Raw genomic sequence first — 21,385 nt, 5'->3', positions numbered from 1 at the left:
ACTTTTCCCATCATTCCTACTTAGCCACCGCGTTTTCGCGTGCTTGAAATTTTTCACTTTTCGCTTAATCGCAAAAAATAGATATCGTCATTCGAAAATCTAAGAGCGTGAAATGCACCCTCCAGGAGTATATTTCGATTTAGGCAATAAAAAAAATAATAGGAAACCACCCTATTATATGTTGAAACTATGCAATAGTTTAAAATATTTTTTTTATTTCTCTGAGGCTTTGGGGGGGGGGATCTATCCCCCTCAAACCCCCCAATAGTTATGCCACTGGATAGAACCATGACTTCATCTACATCTACATAATACCCCGCGAGCCGCCTAAAAGACGTGTGGCAGGGGGTGTTAGGACACCAGCCGTTTACAACAATAAAAAAAAGAAGTGCTCTAACGAGGTTGGGACTAGTGTTTATTAAAGTCCTTTATGGTTCGGGGGAAAAACGAATTCCCATATCTATCCGTTCGGCAAAACATCTCTCTTAATTTATCGCTTCTATCGGACCTGGAAATATAGTGTGGCTCTAATATTATGTTCAGTGTGTCACTCTTAAAAATATCCATTCTCAATTGCTCAAGCAATCTAAGCCTAGCACGCAGCCTCCAAGTCTCCAGCGGCACCCAGCCTAATTCGCTTAACATCTGGGTAACACTGTACGCCCGTAGCAGTTTTTGACGAAACGCGCAGCCTTCATGATAGAACCAAAGAGAATTCAATGAAGGGATTAACGAATAGCACGTACATATTTGCTCTGAATGTGCTACTCTACCTGGATTGGACCACAGGCACACAAAAGCAAATGGGGCAGTGGAGGATACATATTGGAAAACACATGTCCCCCCCTTGCTGGGCAACCTGCATTACTGAACAACAATTTAACTTTTTTTAGATCACAAGATGGTATTTTCTTGTAGATTTGTATAATCAGTTCATATAAAACTTTCTTAAACTAAAATTGTGACTTAATTACATTTTTACTAGGATAAAAGAGTAAAGGTAGCTCAAGGTATCTTTTGTGTCTCCCCTTGAGTTTTTTCTGTTTCCCCTACTGCTTATGTCCATGGTGTGATGAAAAGCATGTTGTGCAATTGCAGCTCATTTAGCCAAATGAGGAAAGAGCAATTTCTTGAATAAATTGCAAGGAAATACATGGATGCCCAATTTTACATAATAATATTTCAGGAAACTGCATGAACTACTGTTTATGCAACAGATGACCATATATTAACCCTAACAGAGGCGGGTAAATTTTGGCTATTATATTTTGGCATTTGAATCAAAGTCCTTTTGTCGGTATGCTGAAACCAATTGTTATAACCCTCCTCCTCGATATAAGCCAAACTCACTAAAACGAATTCCCACTGTATACCTATTTGTTTGGATCCAGATAGAAATTGATTTGCAAAAATGCATATGTTTTAGAGATTCCCACAAGTTACTGTGAGTGCAGATTAATATATACAATAATATACCTTATTTGTTCAAATTTGGGCATTAACATTCAAGTACTCATGAAGATGTGTGCTTTAAGAACAATTTACCTTCCTAAAATGCTGCAGTACTGTCTATTAAAATCAATTACCATTACCATAAATGAACCATTTAATAACTACATATATGTATCATTTTTTCACGAAAGGAGAAGAATATAACAATCATTGACATACTACCTATGTTAACCATTAGAGTAATAACAAGAAACTCATTAGAAAAAAAAAGAAACTTGGGAGAGCAGAAAGCAAGAATGACAATGTACAGAAAAACATAAATACTGGGACCATATTAAGCACAGCTTACATTTATTACTTAAATGACAATAACTTTGGCTTATTTACACTTTTTACATAATATTCTCATAAATCATAGAACATTAGTTCACATGAATTGTGCCATAGGGTCTTCATCCCTCTTCCTCTTGATCAGGTATGCCTCCATTTCTTCAGCCGTGGGTGCCTTAGCCTCGTACATGCTGTTATAAGCTCGTTTCCTTTCATCCATTGCCAGCAACCGGTCGGCTTCTGCTTGCATCTGCTCCTCCTTCTTCAGAGCCTGAAGAAAATCAAAACAAAATTTAATGAAATCTGCATTTTAATCCCAGGATTAAGGTTCACAGCTACAAAACTATCACAAGAACCGTCATGATTCAAAAGCAAAGCCTATTTAATTTCCAACAGATTAGTCATTAAACACATTGTGCACTGATTATAGAGATCTCCGTGTTTTACGCGTCAAATGTTTAGGAAATTTCACAGAGTTTTCCATGTTTTCTCATAAAATAACAAAACTTACTCTGTCGATGCGTAGTTTTCCGCGGCGTTGTCTAGATGATGTCTCCATGTTCCTGGGTTTCACCGCGTGGATTTTCTTTGTGACGACAGTTTCGACAGATCGACCTGAAGACGCCGGTTGGAATACCGGCGAAACTGTCGTCACAAAGAAAATCCACGCGGTGAAACCCAGGAACATGGAGACATCATCAAAACTTACTCTGCTTCTTTTAACATTGGTTACTTACATTTCTATTTTCTTATGGTGTATTTGAGAATGTTCTTTCAATGATTTAAATTAGTTTTATATTATTCAAATTTTGAAATTGTAAGTACTATTGAGTGAGCATAGTTCACTTTTAGAGATTAATAATGTGTAGAAATCAAAATTCACTAAGTCATACCATGTAAAAACAAAACCAATTAAATATTACATTTTCTAATACAGAAACTATTTAATATGTCATATGAAAATGTCATTTCTAGATAGTTTATGGCTGGCCTTCACACGTGCTATGATCTTGATTCTCACATGGTATCCTATCTACATTGCCCAATGTAAACACTAAAGTTTCCCAGGGCCAAGGAATCTGAGGGTCCTTACAGTGTTCACCCTATCTTTTGTTCCAAGATAGAAGAGGATAAGATGGCCACGATGCTTATCTTTGTTAGTCTCTTATGTTTTTCCAGCTTATAATGTGTATTGGCCTCCTATGGGACATTCTTGTGTTCTTTGATCACTTGGTTAGAGATCAGAAGTCACGTAGTTGACTGAGGAATCATTTCTTTAAATGAAATATTCTGACAGAATGGAACTCTTTTGCAACCTACACCCCGACAAAACCTTTGCAGTACGGGTGTTTCTTGCAATGACGCTTCTAGAGGCAGGTAATACATGCTGTTAACGATGACATATGTGAAAAGCTGATGCTGCGCTTTTAGTTTATTTAATTTAAAAAATTCTGCATTCTTACTCATGCTTCCCAGCCATTAGTGAGAATGTTAAATCAATAAATTTATACTCGTAAGTTTTGTTGGCACTAGGGTCCATCAGATGCATATCCTTTTTCATTTCTTTGTTGCATATCCAGGGACGCCGACTTACAAAAAATATTGGGGGGCCCTAACCGGGGATCTTGCACCGGGAAATTTTATAAGTAGTGAGTTTTAAGTTTTTTCAGCATTTTAGAAGAGTCGTATGATCAACATTAGAACCATTATAACTCGAATCTTGACATCTGGACACTCCGGGGAAAATCGACAAGCCTGACACATTTTTTCCTCACAGCCATAACGACTTTTTGAGGGGGCTCGGGCCCCCTCAAGCCCCATAGAGTCGGCGTTAACACTGTGCATATCTAACCCATGCGTGTTATGTATATTTGTCGAAGTTTCTCGAAGCTTGCATTTGTTTTACTTAAGTGACACCAGCGTAATATAAGTGTTATATTTTTTGTGAAATAATATCAATTTAATTCTTTTCTTGTATTAACAATTTTAATTCAATTCGTTTTTATTGCAGTGCCGTGTATACACTCAATGCATTGTTTCAATGACGTCGCGGGCGTAACACTCAAAATGGAACTTTTTTTAAACATAGGCAATTTTAATCACATCATTAAGAATGTTTTGCAAACTTTTTAGTGCAGATAATGAAGATATTATATTGGATGATAGAAAAGGTCATCCAAGGCAGGATCGTTCTACCACCTTCCCCCTTTTTCGTCTGCAGAAACAAATGCGATACATTATTTAATAACTTCTGCGTAATGCATGGGAACATTAAACATACACCAATGGAAGCATTTGAGGCATTAAATAACCACAATACTGTTTTAACAGCAATAGATTTCGAATTTTCAGCGGAAAATATCAAAATAATAAATTGATCATGTAAATGCACCACGTGCATGGAAATATGGCTTCGTCGGTTGTGCATTGTACGGTGCTTATAAATTGAATGGCTAGTTTGTTATTAAGGTAAGGAAATTTAGTCATGCAACAAAAACATCGCCTTTCGTCTGGATTTATGTTTACGTTTATCGGATAGAAATGCCTCCGTCGCCGCACAAGTCCTGTTCCTAATAAGTGTTGACAATGGGTTTATTAGCTGTTATTTGCTCCACCTCCACTAAAGCCACAATTCGCCACAACGAGAGTTTATTTGAGCACCACCGTGGGGTCTCATTTTATCACGGTTGCACTGTACTAACTTCTCGGGTGAGTAAAACAATCAAAATTTTATTAAAAACATCAAAATTTGAACATGCAAGACAAGTTTTCATGTATCAACATCTTTGAGGATAAAGCTCCTTTAACCCCTCAATGCCGTCATGCATACCCAGTACGCGCCCTTTAAATTTCGTATGCCGCCGTCATGCATACCCAGTACGCGCACTTTAAATTTCGTATGCCGCCGTCATGCATACCCAGTACGCGCCCTTTAAATTTCGTATGCCGCCGTCATGCATACCCAGTACGCGCCCTTTAAATTTCGTATGCCGCCGTCATGCGTACCCAGTACGCTTCCTGACCTACTGTATATAATATTTTTTCTTCGCCAGATATTATTTTTTAATTTAAAACTAATTACTCTCTCTTTTGAAGAATTATTTTTCCTCTCCAATAAAATATTCATAGCGGCTTTATGCCTTCAAGATTTTTAAAAAATGCTCTGATAAAATTCCGTTTTAAACCAGCGTTGACGACTTCGGTCCAAAAACTCAACGCCTTCCTTCAGCTGTTCTATCATGATAACTTCTGCCTATTCTGCTTGACAGACGTCGAGAAGGGTCAGCTACTTTAGCTTGAGATACTGTATCTTCTAAGCTCATTGCCTTCTATCCATCTTCTCCATGTTTGTCGTCACCTCGAGCCCCAAGTGTGTTTGGTCCGCCTCGTTAGTCCTTAGCGTCCTAAGCGAAGGGGCCATGTGCCTTGCTCTGCATTTATTTTTTTAATTTTTTTCTGGACAGTAATCAACGAAGATAAGATTCCATCTAAACAGTCAGCGTATACCAGGGCCCCTTCGAGATATTTTCTCGCCTCTTGAGGGAGCTTCTAAACCACGAGCTTCAGTCCACTAGTCATTCATGCTGTGTGGTGTTCTTTCAGGCAGTGTGTTGAAATTCTCATCAGGTGTACTTCCTGTGTGTGGTATTTTTTTATAATTGGGGATCCTATGAAAAGGGAATAATGTTGGAAGGCAAAAAAGAGACTCGAAAGTCTGTTTGTGTGTTAGGTTATAGTAAATTCATTGATGGGGTGAATTTCAAGGACCTGTTATTGCATTCGAATGTAACGGAAAAAAAACGCCATTACAAGTGGTGTATGAAGTTATTTAGGAGACTATTGAATGTGGCAGTCCTAAAGTCATATGTTGTTCATAGGAAAAACACGTATAAAAATTTGACTTATCATTTCGTGTGCCATTAGTCGAGGTAATATTTTTGAAATATCCAACGTCATACGAACCGTTTGGACATGGCCGTCACTCATTACACAATTTAGTACCAAGACTCAATATAAATAAAGATAAAAATAAAAATATAAAAATAATAAAATAAAAATAAATACATTTCTTAAAGACAATTCCTGCAGCTGGGAAGAAATCAAAGTCTCAAAGGAGGTGTGCAGTTTGTGCCTAATATGGGAAATGAAGAGACTGCGTGTACTGGTCTGAAAAATGTGCAGTGGGATTATGTTTGGATTGCTTCAAATCATGTCACACAAAGCAGATTTTCTAAGGTAAAATCATTTGAATATTAACATATTGACGTTTGAAACATTAGAACGTGATTACCTATATGAAATGATACAGTAGTAATAGAACAAAGTCAGAGAAATGGGCGAAGTGATAAATTTTCAAGTAGGCGAAACGGGCAATCCTATCGAAAGTATCCAATCTGTTATGAAATTTTCAACCACAAATAACTAAAACACATCATGTAATTGTATTTTTTTAATGCATGGAATGTTAGAGATCTCGTAGCTTATTCGAAACCAAATTAAAATCTTTCAAAATTGAAAATTCATTCATTAGTTCATAAAAGGAGATACATAAAACAATAAATATTTTTTCAAATCGCTCGAAAAATTATTATATAGTAGCGCATTATATTACGCAAGTTTACAAAAATTTTCAACGATACTGATCGTATACTATGAATGATATACATTATTGAATGATAGTATGCGAAAAAGGGAAGTCATTTAAATCTCATCCAGCCGCTGAGATGGGATTTAATTAAATGCCCGCCAGGCTTGAGGGGTTAAATGCCCTGTCCCACCGGAAGAGATTGGATTTATACACCCGGTCCGCAATGTGTTAGGTTTATTTCTGTGATGAACCATTTGGGCTCCCAAACCATTCCGTATTTTTTGTCTGTCTTCATAAAAAGCTTTTATTGGTTGTGTATTTGAATTCTGGATCCAAACATAACCATTTTCTTCCAACAAATCAGATCACTTCCAAATACGACACGCAAAATTAACAAAAAGCAAAACATGGCTGAAATATGTAATTCATAAAAATTATCAAAATGAATCTTACTTTAATAATTTGCTAATGGTTTGGTCTGAAAGGCTTAAAGCTGAAAAGCCCAAATACACATTTTGGGAGCACAAGGGATTGATTCCTTTAGATGTGATTAAATTTATCATGGCCAAAAATTACTCTAATTTCATTCATTAGAACATTAAATTAATTATTTTTCAGACATGAAATGACTTCTTATGAGGTGACCAGATGGAATTTCTCTTTTTCTCTGACTCAAATTATAATATAATTCCATATGTTTGGTAGAAAGATGGGAAACAATACCGTACATGTCTGAATATAGTCCCCCTTTTTTTCAAAAAATGCCTGTGGTAAAAGTAAAGGGGGGGGACTATATTCAAAGGCATTTTTTTTTACTTTTCCTGAAACTGAAACCTCAAAATTAGGGGGGGGGGGGACTATATTCAGAGGGGGACTATATTCAGAGGGGGACTATATTCGGAGAAATACGGTAATTGATAAAAAGTATTGCCACATAGAATTTCGATATGAATAAAGCTTTGATGGGAAAAGTATGTACTAAAAATACATCAGCAACCTGACAACAGGTTACTTTTAAAATACTGCAACTTTCAAAGTGTTGCTCATAGATTAGCATACCTTCAACAGCTTTTCCTCTGGATCGTCTTCATCGGCCTTCCGCTTCTTCAACTTCTTCTTTTCCTTTAGAGCCTTCTTCTTCATCTTCTTCTTCTTCTTTTTCCTCTTTCTCCTTTCTTCCTCAGAGTCATCCTGCTAAACATTCAACCAATGAACACCAAATTCAAAACACGATTAATCAAAGAATTCAATACCCTGATTACAATTCCCAAGTGATACCAGTTGTTTTGTTAGTAAGGGATGTCATTTGAACTGGGTTTTTACAATGCTAAAATGCCAACAGAACTATACATATAACTCACGGGAAACATTATGAAAACAACAATTTCAATGCAACTATGTATATGGTTTCTTTATTTTTCCTTGATAGAAAACAGACAAAAAAATAACACAAATGAAAAAAAAAGACTTCATCAGATGCTACATAAGGAGTATGTTTCCGTATGGAAGAGAGGCTTGGAAGTTGACGTGTGAAAAGAAGATGCTACTGAAGAATGATGAAGATAAAATGGATTGACCGTGTAAGTAACAAGGAAGCGCTAAGAAGAGTAGGATAAAAGAGAAATTTCCTAAAAAACCTTGAACAGAGGACGGGACAGCTTAGTTGGCCACATTTTGAGGCACGGCAGCCTGATGAAAACAATCGTAGATGGATGGGTGGAAGGGAATAAGGGCAAGGGACGGCCCCGAATGAGTTACACAGGACAAAGGGTTATTAAGGATGCAAAAGAGAAGAAATACGTCGATATGGAAAAGGTTAGCGGAACAGAGAGAGGAATGGAGAGCTGCGTCAAACCAATCTTAGGATTGTTGAATAATGATGATGATGGTGGTGAAAAAAACTTAGTAAATTTCACGTATGATTTTAGTGAGAACCAGTTTCATTGCTGTGCAGCATCATCAGGTTCAAAAATCCAAACCCACAATGTCGCACAGTGACGCAGCTCTCCATTCCGCTCTCTGTTCCGCTAACCTTTTCCATATCGCACGGAGAGCCACTCCTGGCTGGGTGGCCAGCACAGAGTAAAAATTTCAATGTTCAATCATTGGAAAGGGGCTTTAGCTGAATTCTATCATCACTGAAAAACCAGATTTTTTCCATTAGCAACCATATTTCATGATATCATTCTGGTCAACTTCCTTCATTACCTGCAGCATCAATCATTGGATGTGTCGTAAGCTTGACAACAAATCACCCATGCAGAAAGATGCTTTTTCCAAGCCTCAACCGTACATCTCTTTCAAGTGTATTCATTACGGAAAACTTACCATAACAGACCGTTGAAAGTTAAGTGGAGAGCGAGCGAGAGAACCAATGAAAGAAAATATTTCACCGTTCTCGACATAGTAGCACCTAAATAACCACGACAGACCCATAACATGACCCCGGGTTCTTTCCTTTGCTGTAAATAATGCTCTTTTTCCTATTCCTGGGTGAGGGCAGGAAGGAGGGAAGCAGCCACAGACTCGGCCTGGATCACCCCAAGATAAGAAACGTTCGCCAAAACGTCTATGGATGGGCTAAAAAAAAAAAAACCTTTTTGATCGACAGGGAAGAAGGCCCTTGCTTGATGCACAGTGAGTCCTCGTTCTACGTCACCCCGTTTAACATCATTTCGCAATAACGTCACGAAAATTTTGAGATCGTCATTCGTTTATCGCACCTTTGCTTCGCAATAACATCAAGTCTTTTAAATTTCGCATGAGAAAAAAGGCAAAATGGCAGGCATTGCAGGTTGTTCATTTCATGGGCAGTAATACAGTCTATGCAAAGTGTAAAACGGTGTGTATATTGTTAATTGCGATTACGGTTTTAGCAAATTTTAGCATCAGAGACATTTCCACGAAAATGTCCAAGAGAGCAATGTCCACAATAATTTTGGTTCCTGTTACTGCTGTTTCTGTGATGATGATGCCCAGGCGACGCCCACCCGCCTCAATTCACAATTAAAATCATCCCATTGATTTCATAATCCCAGTTTGCCCGCCCTCGCTCATTTGCGCCATTTTGATTTCACTCCTGACCGGTCCGAAAAGAAATTCTCATAGCGAACGTAGGGCCTATGGACCGGTGCTTCGGAGCACTGTCTGTGGCGTCTGGTGGCGGCAGTAGCATCGTAGCATTCATTGGACCACACCCCCTAGCGAAACCGAAAAGCAAAGGCGGGAAGATACAAAAATGGAGAAGGATTTACGTCACTGCTGCTATTGTTGATGAAGACAGGAACTCGTATTCATGCCATAGTTTGGCATTCCCATCATAAAAAATGCCCCAGATATGATATGCTAAATTTTTTCACATAGGAATTGTGAGGTCTAGGAGCCGATATTCACTTTTTACATTGTTTTTTATGGGATATTATGCTTTGATTAACATCATTTCGTTTATTTTGTGTGGTACATAGGCATTGCTAATTCATCATCGTGAAAAATTTTCGGCTCCCTGGTAGTAAGATTTTTCTGTTTGCGACCATTAATTCTCATTGAGAGTAACAAAATTTTTTGAAGTAGCATTGCATGGACATGAGGTGGTTGTAATACTGCATTTACCTCACTCGATGACGAAGATGATGAAGAGGAAGAAGATGAGGATGAGGATGCTGAGGATGATTCATCCTTCTCTTTTTTCTTGGTCGATGCTTTTGAAGAGTGCGCTCTCTCCATCAATTTCTCCTCCTCGGGCTGCGACGGAGTCTCAGCTAACCAACTAGCACCCCATGACGATGTTTCTACACCGGACGTGCTCGCAATTGCTATGCTTGGAGTGTTTATCGCCCGGCCAGCCTCCCCAGTGCAATATGAATTCTGAAATAGGAAAGCAATTGCATTAAGACATGCTTACAACTAAAACATCAGCATGCATGAAATAAAATACACAACCCCAGTAACTTTTCACTGGAAAATTATTTATTGGTACGATGCGTTTCGATGCAGAGTTATACCAGACTGTCTGCATATTTATTGGATTGTCTGGATAACAAACAGTGTACTTGAGAATGACGCCTCAGCATCAAAACGCGTCTTACCAATATATAATTTTCCAGTAAAAGTTACCAGGGTTGTGTACAAAGTAAAAGTCGAATTGATCGAATTCATTAGCATACATATTTCCAAGACAGTTAAAGCTACAGATTGGAGCTCTTGTAGGCTTAATTATAAATTTGTTATAGATAAAATAGATAATTGTTATAGAATTATGATAGGTTTACCCTTAAGGAAACATACCAGAAATTGATTAACTGACATCACTTAGTGGTCTGATGTCAACAATCAATCATTGAACTGGATTACTCCCACAATATTTTTATCAATGATGTATACAACCGATTTCATCTGTTATGGCAGCCTCAATGGAAAAATTGGCCAGTTGTGCACATGATTTATAAAATTATCGAAGAAACAACTAAGTCATAGACAGCATACCAGTTTTTCAAGTCACAACTGCTCGTCCTCATTCTAACATTAAATTTCCTCCTTAAGTTAAGCATAACGCTGATCCCTCCAATTTTATCCATGATCCCTGTTCTTTTCCTCCCTAATAATACAAAATTCTTCCAACTTCCAGTTCTCAACATCCCCAAAGTCCTTTTATGAGTGACAAAAGGAATATACTTTGAATTCTTTTAAGCTTTCAATTTTCTTCTTCTCCCTCAACTTTTCACTCTCATTTCATATTCTGGTATGATTCCATTTATAAGCAACCCACAGGAAAAACTCTCTTAACCATACAACATTTGTATTTGGAAATTTCCGACACACATACATGAATTTCACCAATTTGCGAAGTAATTAAAATGTTTTCCAGTAGTCTTCAGTGGAAATAACCAAAGGAAAACAATGCATCGTAATTTAAAGAAAAATTTCATGCACTGCCTTCATTTCAAATGGACTGAAAACTATTTTTATAAACTTCATTCATTCCCTTACCTTTAAAATTACCTGTAAGTCAAAAACTTATTTAATCTGAGTCATTTGCAGTCCCATACCCAAAATCCATCCCATCAATCGCATACTTAACACCCAAATTTAACTCAAATACACACAATTTCAGGGCAAGAGGTTGTACCTATGAAGAGACATCCACACCCCATAACCATATGGTTGGTAACACCCAGGCGACAATAGGTAGCACGTATCCATTAAAAAACCAGAAAGTTGGCATTACACCCAGGTAAACAATAGACAAGAATATACATAGAAGGCGAGAAAAAAAAGTGAAGAGAAATTTGTTTGTGCCCAGCAGAAAAGGAGACAAAAAAGAAAAGTGACACACGAGAAAGAGAAACAGGAGCCAAAGGTACAAACGAGAAAAGGAGGTTGGTAGAGCAGGAGTGTAGACGAAAGGGACAGAAGGAAAGAAGATACATGTGGACGAGCTCAAGGGAATGTCCACAGAAGTAAGGAAGATCCAGGGGCTAGCAAAGACATCCACAACAATAACCATTACCACATTTAATAAGTATGAAAAGGAACAGAAATTTCAAACAAAATTAAGAGAAAATACCCCATTCTTGTCAGAATGTCCAGGAATAAGTTTATTAATTCGGTATTTTCATGAATTTAATCACCTAATACTCAAATTTTGGCTCAATCATTTCTTTGAACGAGTTATATTTATGTTTGTGTATGAATGAGACAGTTTTTCGCTTTTGCATTGCAATGTCTTGCTTATAACTTATGCACATGTGCAGTCATTGAGATTGTGTGCAAGGAAAAATTAACTAGGGTAAGTGGAAGAAGATTTACAACCCTTTCAACCAAAAATTCATAACTTAAAAAAATGTTATGTACTGTAATCCAGCAGACCTCTCACAGTTTAACTGAATCATTTATTAATGTATAATTTTTTCCATGTTACAAGGACCTCACCATCTTAGTGACAACTTCCACAGTAGATGAAATTTATCTTGACATTAAGGTAAAACAACAGGTAAACAAGCTACATCAAGAGATGGAAAAGAGATACAGAGATATTTCCTATCCAATCCTTGGATTAAAGATTAGATCATTTCAGATTTAGTTTCAGACCATCAGTTTAAGATTATCTACTTCACACTCTTTTGAGCAAAAATAAACACAATCATAAATTTAATCACAAATAAAAGCCTGCTAAACTATGCACTGCCTGTCTGAAGTGCTTGAAAGCACGTATAACACACTGATATCGTACATACAGCCTAAACGTACCTTCACAAATGAGTGACAACACTTGTAGCCCCAAGAGCCATTATGCCAAAATGAGCCCCACACAGAAGTATGATTGTTGAGATACACGTCCTCTTCATATTTTGACCGAATAACTTGCTTCTCTTGACCCTAAAACAAAACAGTATGAATTAGTATAGAAGGGGATTAAACTTGAGGTAAAAACTACTGTTTTTCAAACAGCAAAAGAAAACACAAAGTTCTAACACCACTATTGTGAAATTCACCAAGTAAAAATTCACAAATGGAAGACAATAATCCTTAGAAAAAGATATATAAGCAAATTTTATTGGACTACTCCAATATCTTCATAAACAAATATGTACTTCACAAATCATCTGGCATGAATAATAGAAAGATCACAGAATGAAATTGGCATGGAAATCCATCAGAAAGAACTTACGGTGAGGATTTTTAATAAAAAAAAGAGATTGAAACACTTTAAGTTTCATGTAATTATAGGATTTTCAAGTCTTGCGAAAGATCCACAGAGAAAAAAATCATTCGCCTTGACCGGGATTCGAACCCGGATCCCCCGATTTCCGGTCGAGTGCTTTAGCCAGTTAAGCTACCGAGGCGTCATTCTTCCCTGTGGATATTTTCGGACACAACCAGACAAGATGTTGCTGGACTGCTGAGCATATAATGCCACATGCAGTCCAAATAGTGCGCACAGCGCCACAGCCGGAGAGCAGGCCCGGACAATTTTCAAGTCTGTATTTTACACCCCAAACCCACCATGTAAATAAGTAGAATGCAACTGATTGACTAGTTACCAAGATTTCACTTAAAAATCTGGTATCTCGCCTTTTAAAGGCCCCTCAACTACATGATCTAATCCAATCTGGGTATTACATACTAATTTCCTCCAAGCTAGAGCTGACACGCTTATACATATATTATGCACAGCCAACCTTGATCACTTTCCCATAGCGAGAGAATTCCACGTACTCCTCGGTCTGAGCGAGCAGGAGTGACTTGGGGGGTGCTTGCAAGTGCTCCTCGCCTCCGTACGTCTTGAGCACGCTCTCCTGCACATGCCCCTTGAATTCTTCCTTGCGACGCTCGTACTCCCGCTGCAGCATCTGCAGTTTGGTGGGCTCAGCTAGCAAGTGAACGTCAACGCCTTTCTCATAAGCCTCCCATGCAAAAAGCTGAGCAGTTGCGTGCTTTGTTGTGTCCCCGGTGAACCGCACAAAGTTTTCACCCGCATAGTCAACACTGAAGATATAAAAAGAAGCATTTAATAAGCTTGATCGAATGATATGTATCCCATTCACATTGATAAAATTGTGGGTTGATTCCACCGGATCACAATTAAAAACATAATTTCTCTTTATTTGCAACACTTGAAAGAAAAGATACTAATTTAATTGAATACATCACTGAATAATATCAACATGTGCACTCTGTAGAAATTACTGTCTGATAATTTATTACGAGAAAGACCATAATTTTAACAAGAGATAAGAAAAGTGAGAGGGTAATCAAATTAAATAACATCAAATATTGGTTGAATAGAAATTTTTTGGCAGGCGACAGTGTATGTGGTTCAACAAAAGTGCGAGGGGAAGGGGAAGTAAGGAAGGATAGTACTAAGGAATGGATTGAAGAAGAAAAACTTAATGAATGATATCTTACAGAATAGAAAGACAGCCAACCTGAAAAACATAATAACAGCTGATTGCTGATTGGTAGCTGATATAGCTGATTGGTAGAAGCCAAAAGAGTGAAATAGAATAAAAGCTATCTCTAAAAAGGTCTCAAAATGTCAATGACGTCTTCCAGGAGCAATTAAATTATACCCCTGTTAAATGGTTAGCACTTCATTACTTACAAAACATAGAAAATTCTACAAATAAAAATTAGCAATACGTATATGAATACATATTTGCCGCCACAGTAAGTCCTCGACATACGAACATGATGCTTTCCGAGACCTTGTTTAAAAGACAAAAAAACCTAAGAGTATCGAAATCGAAAAGTGTAGTTATCCTGCAGCATGTAGCACTGCATTATAATATGTATTGTGATTACTCATGATGGTCACAAACTAATGTAGCTGTGCATGGAACGATGCTGGAGTAACGCTGGATAAGAAAAAATTTTGCTGCCCGCTGGAAGGAAAAACGGAAGAAATGCTGAACAGTTCCTGACTTCACAATGATAAAATTGTTATTTTAAATAAATAAACTAAATAAAAATTACAAAACATGTTCCTGAAAAATCACGCCAGCATTTTTTGCCATAGTTTGCATTTGTCTGCAACGTATCTCGCAAGAAGTACACACATAAAAATGATAATTCTTCCGATTTAATTTACTAAATCCTGGGAACCAATTTCACTCGTAAAAATTAATTGTATCCTACCTTTATTCAATCACCTATTTCATTATTTCACTCACAGTAGGACAAAACCCTTTACGTGCATAATTCATTTTTGAATTTGATGACTTTTGGTAATCTATTTCTGATATGGGGACATGGTGGAGAGTAAAAATTGATAGCTTTTACTACTTTATGAAATATGTGCTTGTTCCACAAAACTGAGGATGTTCTGTACACCCATGGAAAATGGCAGAGCTGACTCTATTATTACCGCCCATTGTTCATTCACAGCATAACTTTTCTAGAGTAGGTCTATTTATAAGGACTGTTAATGCTGAGATGAATGCACTTGACATGCAGATCAGTTTTATCAGGAAATTATTTTAAAAATAGCTATTAGCCCTAAAACTGAAGAAAAACAATATCTGAACGATCACTATGCAGTGGTGTTATTAACTGAGCCTATAAAATCTTTTCTGCTTGGTGCTAGAGTGTTTTGCCCACTCTTGATGGAAGGAGCTCCCCATGGTCTTCCACTTCTTCCCTCCATCTCTCTCTCTGGTCCTCTTCGACTAGAATTTTCTGACCTGAGTAGTGACTGACTGACAGTGAGTACACAAAAGAAATACAAGATACTCAATAGGCCATCAGTTTTGCAACACTCTACCAGTCATACTTGGTGATGCTATTCGTCAAGCAACATTTTTAAGTGCACGTCCCCAAAGCATAAAATCTAAATAAAATGATAACATGGTTAACATTCTTCACTGCAAAGACTTAGTCAATTACAACTTGGGCCCAAAGAGTGAGTTCCACCACTATACACCACATCATCCGACTCAAAAGGAACCAAATTTGAAATTTCAGGCATACCTGAATATTTGATAGGGCGTAAATGTTCGTATCTCTTAAAGTTTGTCAGGCGGATGCTCAAACGCTGAGGACATACTGGAACTACACACTCACCTCCACATTAAAAACAGCCATTAAGATACAAACCATCCATCAAAATCATAAATACATATATTATTTGCAAAGATAACAATAGAAACATCAATTTGTCTTCAATAAGAAAACTCTGAAAAAAAATGCTTAAACACACACATATACAGCTACTGGGAATACAGATATGAATAGGCTATCCATTTCTAAAAGTTAAAGAAAATTGACACATTTTACTTACTCTGCTTCCTTGTCGGTGTTTTTGTATGGGTTGTCCCTCATGGATCGTGTTTTTGGATCATAGTATGCGGAGTTAGGATCCAGATTTCGTAAATATTTGGCTGTATCCTCCCGAATTCTCAAGTTCCTCACTGTAATTCGTTGTTTGCTGTCAACTTTTGTTCCCGGCATGTCCACTTCATCTACATACTTGTCCTCATCATCGACATCTGGCCCAACTTCCTCAGCTGCAGCTTCATCCTTGTGAAATACAGGAACATTTGGTTCACGATCACAGATTTACAAAATAAAACATCTTAAAAAAAAAAAAAGAAATTCTGATTTCCAGCCTTCAAACATATTGATGGCTAAGTTCCAACAAAACGTACCTCAGAATTAGAAACGTTTCAGGAGAGCATAAAAACAATTTATTTTTATTATTGTATATAATTTTAATTGATATTAAAAACCAAAAATACATAAAACTGAAAAAGTAGTACATATACATTTGCAAACAAGGAGTTGTTTTTTGCTTGAACTTTATTTTTTTATTAACAGTATTAGCTCAGGCAGGCTAAATTTTGAGATATCTATAGTTAGAACTTAGCCATTGATATAAATGGCAGACATTCAAACTTAAAGTAAGAAATGTGATTTAATTCATTCTAACACCCTAAGCCTCAAAGTTATTAGTGACACTGTTTTTACTTCACTGTCCATTTTATACTATGTGTTTCCATTCCTTTCGTCATCTTCTGAGAATATATATTTTACATACATACATTTTTCTTGAAAATAATTTACAATAGATATACATTTTAAATACTGTGACACATAGGATTAAATTATTTGAGAGATAACTGGGAGTCATATAAAGTAGATCATATGGAAACCTAACAAAATATATTAATAGCTTTTGATAAAATAGGGCATGAAAATGAAACACCAAGTTTTTTCACTAAGAACCAAATCTAAGATCCAATACCAAGAACCTAACTGATGAAAAGTGGAACTCAATCATCCTTAATGAAATGAATTGAATTTACTGATCAAGGAACTAATTGCACAGCAACAAATTCAAATTCTTTAAGATAAATTACCTCTATTTCTCCTGACTTGAGCTTTTCTGCTTTTAGCTCCCTTTTGGCTTCTTCGATTTTCTGATACTCCTCAATGATTGCCTTATGTTCACTTGGATCATAGCCGTTCCATCGATCTCTCTTCCCATCATAATCAACAGAGAGTTCTGGCTGCATAAACTCATCAGCGGCAATTTTGGCACCTAGTGAAGCAAAATATGCTATATTGACGTATCTAACATTGACGTATTAGTATCTAACATGAAAAATAAGCATATTTAAAAAGATACCACCAAAATTACAATATCAGTTCCACAAGGGCTACACAAATGAAAAAAAAGTAATAAGCTACATATAAAATTGCTTCTTGCTTGATTTTGGGGAATTTCGACTCATCCATGACGAAAGAACACAGCTATGGTAATTTCCACACTTTTTTATTCCAAAACTCAACAACCGACCACGGTTTCAAGACATTTTGCCATTTTCAGCATTGAAAAAGTGTAGGAATGACCATTTGTGTTCTTTCACCATGGATTAATAAGCTACAGATTAAATGATAAAATTAAATTGAGCCAGTCACGTTCCAACTAGGAGCAAAAGAATGTTACAAAACTTAATAAATCCCACATGGATAAATTATCTGCCATTGAGATAGACTTTTGGTACTTCTTTGCACTCATTTTGAAAAAGCTTTGGGAGTAACAAGGGTTAATTATGCCGAATAAATCTATCCCTGCAACTCTATTGGTTGACTAGTGACTGATATTCCTCAGAGATGATGGTGAATAGTTTTTTTGGCATCCTTAACCTATACATGGCAGATGCACTATCATTTCCAATAAAATGTAGATACTCACAAGCCCCACTTAACTGATATAGTAAAAACTCGGAAGGTTGGCAAATGAGGTTACCTGCATCCCTCAAACTTGCGCTACCAAGAGCCGGCGAGGACGGACGAGGGAGCAATTGGTCTTGCAAGACAGGAGTCAAACTCCAGGTGCAATGGCCCAAGAGGATGGAATGCACTGAGGAAGCTCACATTCACGCTCATGTTTTGGCCATTGGAATGTTTTCATTTGGGCACCTTGGTGAGGTTGTTCCTCTCTTTAGATTCGTATTGGACTCAACATTTGAGTATTGGGTGGATGTGGCTCCATAGCTAAGTTTTGGGAGAGTTTGAATCTGAAGTAATAATATTTTTTTCATTTTGTAACAGAATCATTCTTAACATCAACATTATAGAAACAATATTTACTGACTCATTATTAACTTTGTGGTGTTCCATTATAAGTTTTCTTGTATATTACACTATTACATACATATATCACTGCTTTCTTACACAACACGACCCAGGTTTCGAAGAGTTATCATCATCTTCAGGCGTAAATTATGATCTATTCATCTTATTTTTACCTAGTTACCTAACGGAGGAAGAGATGAATTCTAAAATGGATGCCAGAATAGGGGAAAAGGGTGGGTAAAGATATTCGTTTATCAGAGTGCTGTCCTGACTTTCAATAACTTTTAAAATTTCCATCTGCTCTCTAGAGTCCAATTCACGGCGGTCATTGCATAATTTTAAAATATTCATTTTAAAATCGCTCCTATGGCAGTTGCGTATTAAGTGTTTAGCAAAATTACTTTTATCATCTTTGTTATTTTTGTAAACACTTAAATGTTTTTTCTTCCTGACTTCGAAGCTTCTTCCTGTATGCCCCACATAGACACCATTGCAATCGCTGCATTTCACGAATACACTCCACATCCGTCTAATTGGTCTATCTGATCCTTACATTTTACAATCAGTCTTCGTGTAACAGATAGTGAAATATTAAAACAAATACGGAAACAGCAGAGAAATAAATCAATGTGTCCTGATATCATCATTGATTTGCTGCTCCGTATTAGTTTTAATATTTCACTACCTGTTACACTAACAGATATAAGAGCAAGGTGGAAATTCTAGCATTCTACCCCACAATAAATATTACATTATAATCAGGGATGAGCTTGACATAGTTGAATGACATGGATGAGTTTGAAGATATAGGTGACTATTATTTTGGTCATAAGTGAATAATTTATTAATAGTCGTCGGATAAAATAGTGTTCAGAGTTCCTTTACCAATTAATTTGTGCTTATTTCCACTCCATGAATGAATCTGTTTAGAAATGAATGTAATAACGTACATAGAGTCATCATTTTAATAAATAAGTTGTTCAGAAAAATTCAATATGAGGGGGGACCCAAAAGTAACTGGAATAGCACTGTGGGGAGGGTGGCTGAGTGAAGGATCGGGTTTTCCCATAAAGGGTTCTAAACCTTGACATTTCCTGAGTCACTGTGCGAATCCTGGTCGCTCTGAGTGCACCTGTTTGTCTGTGGGATTTTTTTCGGTAAGGCAACTTTTTCCATTTTATCAAAAAGTGACTGCCGGGAGCAACGTGCGGCTGTGAAGTTTTGTTTTTTGTTGGGGAAAACACCCGTAGAAACTCTAGTGATGCAACCTTGCGATATGTCCACCTAAATTGAGAAGCATGGCAACAGAAAGATGTACGCTGAAACTGCATCATTTTCAGGTGGTCATTAAACTTGATGCCACTCAACAATGTTTTGAAGGTACATATTTTGAAAAACATTGAACTAATGTTCAGAAAATATTGTTTATATAAAAGTCAACTTATGCCTCATCATGCATATTATAATATATATATTGTTTTAAAATATATTCAATCATCATGAATTATTTTCATGGATTGCTTTAATTAATTGGTGGGAAACTAGGAATAAAAAATAACTAAACTTTTGAAGAAAAAAATATACGGAAGAAAAACACCCAAAGGCCCTTCTGTTTAGCCTAAATATAAACCAGATGTGTGAGGAACTGTAGGACTGCATACTATATCTTAATAATTTAAGGTGTCATTTTGGTCACTGAAAAATGCTGCTTAGACGAAGACCAATATATGATTATTTGCAGGGTAAATTAAAACGCAATTACTTATATAGCTTTCCTGGAACTTTGAAAAAAGCTACTACATTACTGTAACATAATGAATAAGTGATCTCTCGTTAGAATAAGTGACCTTAGAGAGCTTTAACAGAGAAGAGAAACAGACTGAAAAGTCAACAAAACCTTCAACTGTTAAGAGTCTTTGGAAATACTTGCATACTTTGCAAACACAATCTTGCATATTGATTTTTTAATACCGAGAAAAATTTTACCCACCAATATCCGCGCATTCATCAATCGGTTTAAATTTAAGCTCAACGACTCCTGAGCACAGGAAGTACGAACAGGAGTTGTAACTTTTGTGCGCAAGCATACCTACCAGTAAACTTGGCTCCTACTTTTCTGGGCCTCTCCATGCAGTCTTTCCTTTTGTGTGTCATTGCTCCACAATTCTCACATGCTCCTTTCCTGAACTTTGTCACAACTTTAGACTGAAAAGATGATTAAATTTATTTGAGGATGATGCCAAAAAGCAACCAACTCACATCAAGCCAATTAATCCGTTCCTTTTCACACGGGCCACACCAAAATACAATAAAATGTTTGCATACTTGATTAAATATATATTAAAGATGTTTGATTGAGTATATATATTAAAAACTCACTGTGTCAACGCCTCTCTTGTACCAATCGTCGAGACGAGAAAATTGCTTTTCTCTCTCCGGCTGTGGACGCTGGTGTTTTAGTGTTGGACCCTTTGCTCCAAAGTACCATGGTGCAGATGAAATGTATTGCGGAATGTGAGGATTTATATCCTTGCCCTCTTCATCTACTGCTGCTGGTGCAGTTCCAGCCTAAATGAGGGATCAATTACAATTTTACGCTGTTCAAGAAACATAAAAGGAAACATCTATTAAAATGGCATAGTGTGCACACCTTTCGGGCTTCTTCGAGTTCTTTGGCTTTCCTCCAGTCCTCGCGAGATTTCTTCTTGGGTTCACCATCTTCAACAGATGATGTGTCCCGACTTCTAATTATTTCAGAGACGGGTATATTAAGGGTTGCCATCCTTAGGTGCGTAAAAACCTAATTTCAAGAACTTTAATACAGACAATCCATTGAGAGACCCACTAACTTTTCAATAATAATTGTCAACACGAACGACGACCCATAAACACAGACCCAGGCGGACCCAGGAATCGAATTATTCGATTGGTCGATGTTAT

General features: G+C 36.9%; 1 protein-coding gene across 1 annotated transcript; it reads right to left on the bottom strand.

The window, feature by feature from the left end:
* Positions 1-1,773: 1,773 nt before the first annotated feature.
* Positions 1,774-21,341, bottom strand: LOC124156589 (pre-mRNA-splicing factor Slu7). Its single transcript, XM_046531226.1, has 10 exons — positions 21,096-21,341; positions 20,825-21,013; positions 20,539-20,650; positions 17,224-17,405; positions 16,146-16,384; positions 13,549-13,855; positions 12,617-12,745; positions 9,980-10,234; positions 7,430-7,561; positions 1,774-2,053 (listed from the first exon to the last, which is right to left on the bottom strand). The coding sequence occupies exons 1-10, from the start codon at positions 21,225-21,227 to the stop codon at positions 1,880-1,882; spliced, it is 1,851 nt and encodes a 616-aa protein (XP_046387182.1). The 5' UTR covers positions 21,228-21,341; the 3' UTR covers positions 1,774-1,879.
* Positions 21,342-21,385: the final 44 nt, after the last annotated feature.

Source organism: Ischnura elegans, chromosome 3 (genome assembly GCF_921293095.1).
Source record: "Ischnura elegans chromosome 3, ioIscEleg1.1, whole genome shotgun sequence".
In the NCBI taxonomy this organism is placed as follows: domain Eukaryota; kingdom Metazoa; phylum Arthropoda; class Insecta; order Odonata; family Coenagrionidae; genus Ischnura; species Ischnura elegans.
This window is presented reverse-complemented; position numbering and strand designations above follow the sequence as displayed.